Here is a 13,127-nt window from a genome sequence, read left to right as displayed (position 1 = left end):
ATTGATTTAAAGAAGGATTTGAAATACAACTCCAACACAGCTAGAATATTCAGAAAGGACACTTATTCTAATGTGTTCCTGCATTTTAGTAGCTGTCACCCTCTATCCCAGAAACGATCAGCGGTGAAGGGGCAGCTTGTGAGGGCCGCTCGCATAGTCTCAAATGAGGAAGACTTTTTAATAGAGTATGAGAAACTTAGAGAAATGTTCTCTAAGAGAGGATACCCTGAACGACTGGTAAAAGATCTAATTGTGGCAGTGGTAAATAAAAGACAGTGTGGGTTTTACCGTCCCATTTTGGGGGTGGAGGACATGCTCCAATCAATTTCATCAGAAAGGCATGGTAATGCAAGAGACCCAACAGGCCCGTCTGACTTTACTATTTCATACAGCTTGGACGGGTATTCTATAATGAACATCATAAGTAAAGAATTGGGACCTAATTTGGTCCGATAGTGTTCTATCTGGTAAACTACAAGTTGCCACCTAAAACAGTTTTTAGAAAAGGAAAAAAACCTAAAGAACCTGTTGGAAGGAGATAAAGGAAAAGTACTCTTTGTTAATACTAAAGGAATGTGTAAATGCCAGATGTGCCCTTATCGTCCCTACATTGATACAGGTCAGAACTTTTCTCTCTGTGGCCAGGAGTGCAGTGCTAAATGCAAATTCAACTGTAACTCCAAGGGTGTGGTTACCTAGCTTCATGTAAATCATGTCCTGCGTTCTATATCAGTAAAACTGACAGGAAACTTAGGTAAAGGGTGTACGAACATCTTTATGGTATTAGGAAGTGTAAACTAGAAAATGCCTTAGCCAGACATGTAGGTGAATACCCGAACCACTCATTTGGTTTTTGAGCAATAGACAGTGTTGCAGAAGACGGGAGAGGCGGACCAATTGCTTTACTCTTGGAAAAATTAGAATTGTCCTGGCAACTAAGAACCCGTGCCTGTCATGACCCTGGTTTGAATGAAATTTATTCAATAACTTGTATATTGAAATTGAAGAGCTTTTCAAGATAATTTATTCATGAAGTCACAAATCTAAACATGCATTCTAGAGGGTACATAGAAAATTTTGTAGAATTCCTTTCCCTCCCCTCCTTTTTCCCCTTTCCCCTCCCTTTCCCTTGCCTTTCCTTAGCCCTGATTATTCATTTATTATTCATAATTTCTGAATGCACATTATCAGGCAATTTAGGACTAGCGCTGTTCGTTTAATAAACTTCAGGAAATGTATTTCAGACAGGTTTGTTAGATAAGATTTGTTAGATACTTAAATTTATTTAAATACTGCATGCTTCAAGCAAATAGTTGTAACAGTTTTGGTCGAGGTGATTTATGTATTAATGTCTTGATTTATTTATGTATTAAGGTATGTTTTAAGTAAGAGACTTAGTAGAAGCGAAACATTTTAAGTATGTATTCTTAACTATGCATTTTAAACAAGTATTTATTCTAAATATAAATTCATAACTTTTTAACTATGTTTTTCAACTATGTATTTTAAACAAGTATTTATTTTAAACATAAATATAAATTCATAACACTTGACAGAAACTTATAAAATTGACTTAATTATCGTACCGAGCTAGGAAAGATGTGCAGCAGGTAAAGGTGATAAAGGATAATGAGGGAAACATACTCACAAGCGAGGAGAGTGTGTTGAGGAGATGGAAAGAGTACTTTGAGGGGTTGATGAATGAAGAGAATGCGAGGGAGAGAAGGTCGGATGATGAAGGGATAGTGAATCATGAAGTACAATGGATTAGCAAGGAGGAAGTAAGGATAGCTATGAAGAGAATGAAGAATGGAAAGGCTGTTGGCCCAGATGACATACCTGTGGAAGCATGGAGGTGTTTAGGTGAAATGGCAGTGGAGTTTTTAAACAGATTGTTTAATGAAATCTTAGAAAGTGAGAGGATGCCTGAGAAATGGAGAAAAAGTGTTTTGGTACCGATTTTTAAGAATAAGGGTGATGTGCAGAGCTATAGTAACTACAGAGGGATTAAACTGATCTGTCACAGCATGAAGTTATGGGAAAGAGTAGTGAAATCTAGGTTAAGAAGGGACGTGATGATTAGTGATCAGCAGTGTGGTTTCATGCCGGGAAAAAGCACTACAGATGCGATGTTTGCTCTGAGCGTGTTGATGGAGAAGTACAGAAAATGTCAGAAGGAGTTGCATTTTGTTTTTGTAGACTTAGAGAAAGCATATGACAGGGAGCCTAGAGAGGAGTTGTGGTATTGTATGAGGAAGTCAGGAGTGTCAGAGAAGTATGTAAGAGTGGAACAGGATATGTACAAGGGTAGTGTGACAGCAGTGAGGTCTGCGGTGGGAGTGACGGATGTGTTTAAGGTGGAGGTGAGATTACATCAAGGATCAGCTCTGAGCCCTTTCTTATTTGCAATGGTGATGAACAGGTTGACAGACGAGATCAGACAGGAGTCCCCGTGGACTATGATGTTTGCAGATGACATTGTGATCTCTAGTAAGAGTAGGGAACAGGCGGAGGAGACCCTGGAGAGATGGAGATATGCTCTAGAGAGAAGAGGAATGAAGGTCAGCAGGACTAAGACAGAATATATGTGTGTGAATGAGAGGGAGGATAGAGGAATGGTGAGGATGCAAGGAGTAGAGGTGGCGAAGGTGGATGAGTTTAAATACTTGGGGTCAATAGTTCAGAGTAACGGTGAGTGTGGAAGAGAGGTGAAGAAGAGAGTACAGGTAGGATGGAGTGGGTGGAGAAGAGTGTCAGGAGTGATTTGTGACAGACAAGTACCTGTAAGAGTGAAAGGGAAGGTCTAGAAGAGGGTAGTGAGACCAGCTATGTTATATGGGTTGGAGACAGTGGCATTGACAAAAAGGCAGGCATTTGAGCTGGATGTGGCAGAGTTAAAGATGTTAAGATTTGCACTGGGTGTGACGAGGGTGGACAGAATTAGAAATAAGTATTAGAGGGTCAGCCCAGGTTGGAAGGTTTGGAGACAAAGCCAGAGAGGCAAGATTACATTGGTTTGGACATGTGCTGAGGAGGGATGCTGAGTATATTGGGAAAAAGATGCTAAGGATGAAGCTACCAGGTAACAGGAAAAGAGGAAGGCCTAAGATAAGGTGTATGGATGTGGTGAGAGAGGATATGCAGGTGGATGGTGTGACAGAGCAAGATGCATGCAGAGAACAGGAAGAAATGAAAACATGTGATCCGCTGTGGCAACCCATAATGGGAACGGCCGAAAGAAGATGATGATCGTACGATGCAAGTACATGTATTTCAGCAACAGCCTACATATTTTTAATGTAAGCAACACACACAGCACATTATTTAGGAGCTTCATTTATTGGAATCTAAGTAACAGTGAAACACTAAGGTAACTGATGTGTCATTTGTCAATTACTAATCAAGCAGCATATTTTACTTGTGTAATTAACTGAAGGGAAGTTGAGAGTGGAACAGGTTTTATACCACAGTGTGATGTAACTGTATGTGGTCTGAAGAAGTCTTGCTATATGCGAGATGAAAAGCGCTTTACAGAAATAAAGTGTAGTAGGTTTTTACAACAGGATTGTGCTTTTTATTTTACAACAATGGAACATTTTATAGCTGGAATACTTGGTTTTCCTTTGGATTACTTCTGGACTGTGCCTAGTTTGTGAAAGGAATACTTGATTTTCCTTTGGATTACTTCTGGACTGTGCCTGGTTTGTGAAGGGGTCTGTCCATTTTGGAGATTCGCATGAACTGGAGAGGATAGGTCACTTTGCCTAGCAATCAGCGGAAGTGGAGAAGCCAAGCTATCAGCTTGAGACTGGATACATTTGGGTGAATCAAGCCCTGTGGATGCATTACCAAGTCTGGGATTGGGTCCAGAACCCAGGGTTGACAAATTAGATGAGGCTACAGAAACGGGAGCCAAATTTGACAAGGCAAGTAAGGAGCAATGAGGATAACTTTGCTTCTCAATCGAAGAGCCTTCTTCATGAATTTTGGTATTAATGGTAGAGAAGGATAAGCATAGAGAAGACCCATGGGTCAATCGTGTAGGAGAGCTTCCCTCTGTGACTCCCCCTGTGGGGGGACTGGGCAAAATAGTTGCTGCAATTGTGATTTGTAGGGGAGGCATATAGATCACAGCAAGGCTGACCCCAGTGACTGAAAAAAATTGCCGCCACTTTCAGATTGAGGGACCACTCGTGAGGCAAGAGAATGCATCTGCTCAACTTGTCTGCAATCATGTTGGAATCCCCGGGAATGTGCATTGCTACAAGAAAGCGATAGGAAGCTATTGCCCATTGACAGATTCTCATGGCTTCCTGACATAAAGGGTAAGGTCTGGTTCCCCCCTGTTTGTTTATGCACCAGACTACTGACATGTTGTCTGAAGGGCAATTGTTCCCGAAGGGAGTACAGAATGGAATGCTTGCAATGCGAGAAGTACTGCCCTCAGTTCCAGAACATTGATATGCATATTGTCCTCCAAGGGTGACCAATCACCATGGACTGTCTGTCCCTGATAATGGCCCCCCACCCGATCAGGGAAGCATCCGTGGTCACTATGGCTAAGGGTGGAGTGGGGGAGACTGGGTGACTCCATAGGTTTTGATCTGGCTTCAACCACCAGAGAAGGTCTTGTTTGCAAAGACTGGTTATCCTGATCTTGTAAGACATAGGAAGATATAAAGAGAACCACTGAGTTATTTACAACCACTGAAGGAGTGTCAGGTGAAGTCTCGCTAATGGGACCATCATGATGGAAGCTGCCATAGATCCCAGAAGTTGTAGAATCAGTCTTGCTGGAACCTTGGTGTGGTTCATAAATGGTTGGAGCTGAAGTGTCAGTCTTTGCAATCTGTGGGAAGGAAGAAATACTCGAGAGATCCGTGTATTGAATTCCGCCCCTATGAACTGCAGCCTTTGGGATGGTGTTAGTTTGCATTTTCTCTAGTTCAAAGTAATGCTCAAGTGCATCAAAAGTTTCCGTGTTTGCTGTACGATGAAAAAGAAGTTATGTACCTACCATAACATTCCATGTTAGTTGTCTTCATCTCGCCTTCCTTCTTGCTGGTTGGGATCGGAGCCGATCCTCGGCTCCGACTCGGCCATCTTCAATAGCTCAAGAGCTGTTTACTGGCTCGAGGCTACCCCGTACCCCATAATGCTTAGCGATAGCTACCCAGATCTCGTTTGAAATAGCTAACTACAGACATAACAATATAATGAATCAGTCAAGAAGCAGTAGATTTCACCTGCCATATTCTCTTAAGTCAAAAAAGGACACAAGAGAACACACAGCCAGTGAAACAGAACAAAAAACTCCTCTCAGTCCACTAGGACAGGGGGATGGAGGGTGGGACGCAAGAAGGAAGGCGAGATGAAGACAACTAACATGGAACATTATGGTAGGTGCATAGCTTTTTTATGTTAAGTTGTCTATCTCGCCTTCGTTCTTGCTGGCTGGAACAGCATCCCTAGCACCTAAAAACCTGGGTGACTCAGTGCAACAGACTCTTCAGAGCAGTGGACCCAAAGTCGGCTCTGCTCCTGGAGACCACATCCAACTTGTAATGAGAAATAAAGGTATGAGGGTTTGCCCATGTGGCAGCTGCACAGACAGAATCCATGGGCAACCTGGATTGAAAGGCTACAGAGGTGGCCAAGGCCCTAGTAGAATGCCCTCTAGGTTTCATAGCTAACTCTTTGTTCCTTAGCTGATAAATGGAAGAAATAGTGTGTGACAACCATCTGGATATGGTTACCTTGGAAACTGGGAGACCTTGTTTGCCCAGGGCGTAATAGAGGAATAGTTGGTCTGATTTCCTTACCTCTTTAGTTCTGTGCAGGTAAAAGCACAATTGCCTATGAACATCCAATTGGTGTAGTTTGTATTCTGCCTTGTTGGTATGATTAGGGAAAAACACAGGAAGATCTATAGATTGGTTTAAGTTATTTTCTGAGCAGACTTTAGGGAGAAACGAGGGATTAGTTCTCAGAGCAACCCTGTCCTTATGAAAAACCAAGTAAGGAGGACGAACACATAGAGCTTGAAGTTCGGAGACACATCTGGCTGAAGTAATAGCTACCAGAAAGAGTGTCTTCCAAGATATGAACTTGATAGAGCAGGAAGCTGCTGGTTCAAAAGGGGGCAGAATTAAGGAGGTTAGGACTAAATTAAGGTCCCAAGGAGGAGGGGGATCTCTCACTGGAGGCCTAAGAAGAGTTGCCCCTCTCATAAAAGCTTTACATAGCTTATGAGACATAATGTTAGAGTTCGAAAAACCAACATGAAAGTTAGAAATGGCCGCCATCTGTACCCTGATCGTAGAAGCAGTGGACCCGGAATGAAACAGTAGAACTAGAAATACCAAGATTTCATGGACTGGGGCTGAGAAGGGATCCACATTCCTAGTCTCTGCCCAACAAGAAAAACGTTTCCATTTGCTAGCATAAGTTTTCCTTGTTGTAGACTTGTAAGAGGACACGATAATGTCGCGGACTGCTGGGGAAATGATGCAAAGCCTGGCTAAGGTTGGAAGTGGAGCAACCAAGCTGTGAGCTGGAGGGCTCTTAGGGATTGATGCAACCCGCCTGATTGATGAACCAGGAGGTCTGGAATTGGGTCCAGAGTCCAGGGTTGATCGAGAAGGTAACGGTGCAGGAACGGAAACCATATCTGTCAAGGCCAGTAGGGAGAAATGAGGATCATTTTGCAATCCAACGATATTGCTTTCTGTATAAGTTTGTGTATCAGAGGGAATGGAGGAAAAGCATAAAGAAGTCCCTGGGGCCAATTGTGAACTACAGCGTCTCTGGGTGTGTGACGTGGAAGCGAAAGAAGGGGAAGTAGTTGCTGTATTTGCTGTTGAAGAGGGTGGCAAAGAGATCGCAGCAAGGCTGTCCTCATTGCAAAAAACAAGATTCGCAATTTCCTGATTCAGAGACCACTCGTGAAGCATTAGAATAGCTCTGCTGAGCCTGTCTGCTATGACGTTGGATCTCCCTGGGATGTGCATCGCAATCAAAAAACGATGGGAGGAAATCGCCCACTGCAAAAGCCTGAGTGCTTCTCGACACAGGGGGTAGGACCTGGTTCTGCCCTGCTTGTTGATGTACCACACCACAGACATGTTGTCCGTTTGAAGAGCAATGGTCCCAGGAAGAAGACAGTCTTGAAGGGCTTGCAACGCTAGCAACACGGCTCTCATTTCCAGGACATTTATATGCAGATGGTACTTGTGATGTTGCCATGTGCCTTGGACTGCCCTCCCCCCACCCTATCAGGGAAGCATCTGTCGTTACTGTGGCTACCGGAGGAGGCTGTATGAAAGGTCTGCCCTGAGTAACTAGTGGGGAGACCATCCACCAAGAAAGATGCCTTTTGCATGCGACCGTGATCATGATCTTGTACGTCATGGGTAGCTCTTGGAAGGACCACTGCGTAAACAGAAGCCACTGAAGAATCCTCATATGAAAGCGCACCAGTGGGATTAGGAGAATGGCTTCTGCCATGGAGCCCAGAGTTTGAAGAACGTACCTGACTTGGATTCTTTTGCTCTGCATCAGAACCTGTACCTGCTGACAAATTGCGGACACCCTTTCTGGTGGTAGCCTTGCAAACATATCCCTTGTGTCTACAGACAGGTTTAGTGCAAACTTCACCCCCCCTCTCACTCTCACATCTCACCCCTAAAGGGCCCATAACCATACCAGAAGAATGTAGAGCCCCAGCAATCACTGATACACAGGTTAAAACCGCCCTATCCAAAGCCAAAAACACAGCTTCAATGGGACCGGACAGATTCCCAGGCTGTGTCTTACACGAATTCCAAAATGAACTAACCCCTCACCTAAACACACTGTTCAAACTCAGCCTCTCTACAGGCTACATACCCATAGAGTGGTGCACAGCAACAGTTATTCCGCTCCACAAATGTGGAGCCACAATGGACCCCGGGAACTATCGCCCTGTAAGCCTGACTAGCCTGGTCTGCAAGGCTATGGAGCGCATCATCATGGAACGCAATAACAGAGACATTGGGAACCTCCAAACATTGGACCCTACCCAGTTTGGCTTTGTTAAGGGCAGATCATGCCTCCTAAACCTGGTGGACTTCTTTGAGACAGTTACCAAGGTTTAGGACGAAGGAAAAGAGGTCCACACAGCCTACCTAGACCTTGCAAAGGCTTTCAACACCATTCCCCATTCTGGTATTATAGACAAGCTCACCAGCTTGAACATAAACCCCTACATCACGAGATAGGTTGCCAATTGTCTCAATGGATAGAACCCACACGGTGAGAGTTGCAGGATCTAGGTCCGACTCTAAACCGGTTACAAGGGGCATCCCCCAGGGCTCAGTCCTGGGACCCTCCTGTTCGGTATATACTTCTCAGAGGTACAGGCAAGCACAGCAGGACTATGGCTGACCAAGTTCACAGACGACTGTAAACTGGGGGCCATAACTGACTCTCCGGCTATTACAGACATCCTCCAGAAGGGTCTCACTGAGATGGATACCTGGTGTCAAAATCATGGCCTCAAGCTAAATGCAAAAAAGTGCATAGTCAACCCCTTTGGAAAAAACAAAGTACCCATGAACTACCACCAGGGTTGCCAGAATTCCAGCCCCCCATGTAGGGATAAAAAAAAAAAAGAAGGTCTCTCACGGCAAGTGAAGACCAAAAAAAAAAGGTCTTTAATGTGGAACATAGTTCCACATTAAAACAGTAGCTCAGTAGCGCTCTGCACTAAACACGGAGCTTCTCGTGTTTAATGCATTGCAGTTCCGCATTCAACACAAGTAGCTCCGTGTTTAGCGATTTTTGATTGGCCCGTATACCGGCATATGGGCCAATCAAAAATCACTAAACATGGAGCTTCTCGTGTTTAATGCGGAACACAAGAAGCTCCGTGTTTAGCAATTTTTGATTGGCCCGTATGCCAGGTATACGGGACAATCAAAAAAAAAAAAAAAAAAAAAAAAAACAAACAAAGCGGAGGCTGGCCGGGATTTAAACCGGCAGGGCGGGACTCGGGATCAGGCTGTTGATCTCGGGACAGTCTCGCCCAAATAGGGACGTCTGGCAACCCTGACTACCACATAAGTGGAAGTCCCCTAAATACAGAAAATGAAATAAGGGATCTGGGGACCCAAGTAGATAGTAATCTCTCCTTTGCTAATCATATTGCCAAGGTGGTTAGAAAATCCTTCTATGTGGCCCACCTAATCACAAAAGGGTTCGCATCTAGAACAAAAGAGGTTATTGTGCCCCTCTACTCATTACTCATCAGACCCATCATAGAGTACAGCGCCCCATTTGGGATGTACCTTACAAGACACCTGCAACAGCTGGAAAGACCATAGCAGTACCTCACCAAGAGGATTACTGGCCTCAAACAGATGCCCTATGCAGCCCGACTGAATAAACTCCAGCTGTACTCGGTTCCATACAGCCTACTCAGAGGTGATCTCTGCCTGACATACAAGGCCATGTCCAACCCAGAATTGATGGACATGCTCCACCTAAAAAAAAACAAATCCCCGAGAGCCACACGTTCTAGGGATCTAAACCTCACCATAACGATAAATAGGATTTGCTGGAGGGATAGATTCCTGCCTCAGAGACTCCCCATGCTTTGGAACAGGATTCCAATCTACATTAGGCAGAGCCCCTCACTAACACTCCAATAGATACCTTGACGAGTGGATGGGAAACAGCAGTGACTCTGCTGGACCGAGGCACAGGGAACTAATGGCTCGACTGGACAGAGGCACAGGGAACTAATCTAAGGGGGTGGCGAAAGAAAACACATTCTGGCTATGCTTACATATGCCCTCAGGCAGATAGCCTAGTACTTACCTATGAACCTATGGAGTAAAAAGGGAGGATCCATCAAATGGGGCATTGACAAAGGATGCCTCAAAAAGCTCTGCAGAATCACACAGCCTCATCCAGGCCTGTATCCGAATAGCAATGTCTGAGCAACTGTCTGTGAGGAACCCTCTATGAAGTGGGAAATAAGCCTCATGGAAGAATTAGAGAAGGACGAAAGAGTTGTCAGTCAGGGAGACCTTCTTGAAGTCCTCTGCCGACATGATCTCTGCCAGAGAGTCTGAGAGTTCCTTCACCAGCTCCCTCTGTAATTGAGTAAAGTGTGCCAGGTAGTTTAATGCTCTCAGCGAAAAGGTGGCCGAAGCGTAAATGCACTTACCAAACCTATCCATCTTTCTGAACTCCCTGTTTGGTGGATGGACAGTGGAGCTCTGTTCAGCTAGCTCCTTTTTAGTAGCCCACAACCAATGCATCAACTGGAATACCCTTGGTCCAATTTGGTCTATCCTTAGGAGGAGATAAAAACTTATCCGGGCATTTGGGAATCAGTTCGATAGAGTCCGGCTCCTTCCAGGCCCGGCGGGGCATCAAATCCATAAGGTTGTCAGCCAGGGGGACCACCCAGGATGTAGATGGGCCCATTCCAAAAGCCTCCAAAACACAGACTTTTCTGAGGAAGAAGGCTAGGCTGACCAATCACTTCTCTGCCTCAGGATCTCTAAAATGTCTCCAAAGGACATGTCCTCCGGTGGTGATCTGAGGGATCCTTCCCTTTCATCAAAGTCCATGTCCTCAGTGACGAACTTCAAAGGGGAGTCTATGTGCCTCCTTTTGCACGTCCTCTTATGAGGAATCTCCTCTGTGGGAAGTTCAGGGGCTGACTCTGGGCAGGTATGATAGGCTCAAGTCTCTGGTCCACGAGGAGTCATCGGAAAGGATCACAGCTCAAAGACATCAGATCCCTATGGCAAGAGAAGGCCCTTTCTACAACATGGAATGTCAAGGGATCCAGTGAATCCCACCCCGGTTCCACATGAGCTGAGGCTACTGAAGAAGAAAGGGCAGGAATTCCCGAGCCCTGGGATCCAGGTAGAATTGGCCCAAGCTGTCCAGCACTGAAGCGCCATGAGGAAGAGACAGTTCCAACATAGTTGGAGATGACCCCTCCCCCGGATCCGATGGGGACATCCCAGATCTGAGACCCGCTGCGATCTGATGATAAAGGAGCAGAGGAAGTCAGGGTGACGGTTGGAGTGGAGGAAGGGTAGCTCCTCATACTCAACCCTGGCTCTCTTGGTTGGCTATGATCCCGAGACTCTAATACTGAGGGACAGATCGGAGAAGGAGACTGAGCTTGGAAGGAAACACTCGCAGACCCCAGTGGAGACAGAGTGGAGAAGAATCCCAACTGGATCTGAGTCTTGAGAATCTTCCTGTTCATCCTGTACATGCTGAACTCTCAAAGGCTCCTAGAAGACCTGGAAGAAGCCACTGACAGGGTCTGGAGTGCCTGACGTGAATCTGCTGCAGCCCGAGGGAAGAAGCAGCCTCAGTGCCCAGCACCAGTGTGGGACCCATAGATATCAGATCCATAGTCTTAGGATCTGAGGTGGAAGGAGTAACTTCAGGAGAACTGGAGATTAGACAAGTACCGATTGGATCCAAAGAGTGCTTCTGGTCCATCAGGGAAGATGTGGGACTGAGATCTGAGCCTGTCGGATCCAAAGGTCTCAGAGTTTTGGAGAGTGGCTCCGAAGACACTCTGGAGGACTTGTGAGGGTGCTTCTTGGAGTCAGAGGACCCTGCCACACTCTTGGCAGGGGTTTAAGCTCCTGGAGAGGAATTTGAAGCAGGCAAGACAGCCTTGAGGATTAACTTGTTTTTGCTGTTGGCAATAGCCCTAGGATTGAAGCTCTCACCGATACAGCAAGCCGACCACAAATACTCAGGGCCAAGGCGATAAACACAAAGTATGTGCATCCGAATACAGGAATTTTTGGCCACATTCAGAGCACCTCTTAAAACCAGTAGGTTTATCTGACATATTACCATAACACAGAAGGAAACAACCAAAACACCACATGTGGCACAACAGCAAAAAACACTGTATCACTAAATCACAGCACAATACAAAATTAGCTAAACAAGCACAAAATGATCTATCTACCTTTTTTTTTTTAACAATAACAATAATCACAACAACAGCTGGGAAGTGGGAAACCTAAACCAATGGCTAGAGGAGGGAAAAGCTCAGGTAAAGTCCAACTGCAGAGCTAGAAGAAAAAGGGAAAGATTCTAAGCTTATACTACGACAGAAGGGGAGGAAAAGGAGCATAAAAAACATTTATCTGAGAAAAACCTGAGGAAAGATTCCTATCCTACTGCAAAAAACTTGAACAAAAGCTCAAGACTCGATAACCACGTCTGACACAGCTGGTCTGACACTGCTGGCGACAAATGAGATCTGAAATAGTTAGTTAGTGAACAGTGCTTTATGGGAAGTAGGAGGAGCTCAAGACTTGGATCTTAGTCTGTAAAAAATGTGGTTATGTCAGATCCATAACCCAGCCGTGAGGAGGAATGAAAGAGACAACATCAGATCTGATATTATGAGACAAAATTAGCAAAGGAAAAAATGTAGCGCCCACTGTGTGAACTGCAAGGTGCCAAACACAAATACTGCTTTTCAGGTGAGAAAAGCAAAACTGAAGAGAAAAAGATCCAGTATACTTTCTAGCAGGTACAGTATAGTTATGGAAGGATGGTGACAGCTCCCTCTCAAATTTAACTTTTTAATTCCCAAGACAAGTATGAGTAAGTAATGAGGAAGGCTGTTGTTAAGATCCTGCATTATTTTTTTAAATATATGACATGTCAAAAAATAAGTTTTACAAGGCAGTGTATTGTATTATGCATAAAATAAAATAAATTCACTACAGTAACAAAAACACCAAATCTAAATTCAGATGATAGTGACAACTGGCTTCCCTTAGTCTGACTGGGTTGATACATACAGGGGAAATATTACTCTGACTGGTCTATCCTAAGCTCCATCTATTATGTTATAGTTGTTAATGTTTTTTTTACTTTACGTGTTGTTTTCAAAATGCTCAGCTTACTCTAGTTTGCTCCCGTAGCTGATCAACAACAAGGCGATCAACTCTTGAAGGATTTGAAGGAAGTCTTGGAACAGGTATACTACTTGCACTTGAAACCCTCTTTCCAGGATAAGTCTTGGCAAGCACCAATTCTGCCTAAAACAGAAACTACAATTAGAAATTTGTTACGACACAAAA

At 44.5% G+C, this 13,127-nt stretch overlaps 1 protein-coding gene across 1 annotated transcript in view; it reads right to left on the bottom strand.

The window, feature by feature from the left end:
* MEIOC (meiosis specific with coiled-coil domain) overlaps positions 1-13,127 on the bottom strand; it is a 2,160,044-nt gene that overhangs the window by 457,074 nt on the left and 1,689,843 nt on the right. The window contains exon 4 of the mRNA XM_044055092.1: positions 12,951-13,085. Coding sequence (XP_043911027.1) covers positions 12,951-13,085 — 135 coding nt within the window. The remainder of the gene's footprint in view (positions 1-12,950; positions 13,086-13,127) is intronic.

The sequence above is a fragment of the Protopterus annectens genome, chromosome 13.part0 (assembly GCF_019279795.1).
Source record: "Protopterus annectens isolate FY-2018-M chromosome 13.part0, PAN1.0, whole genome shotgun sequence".
NCBI lineage: Eukaryota > Metazoa > Chordata > Ceratodontiformes > Protopteridae > Protopterus > Protopterus annectens.
The sequence above is the reverse complement of the archived record's forward strand: the minus strand, read 5'-3'. Positions and strand labels throughout refer to the sequence as shown.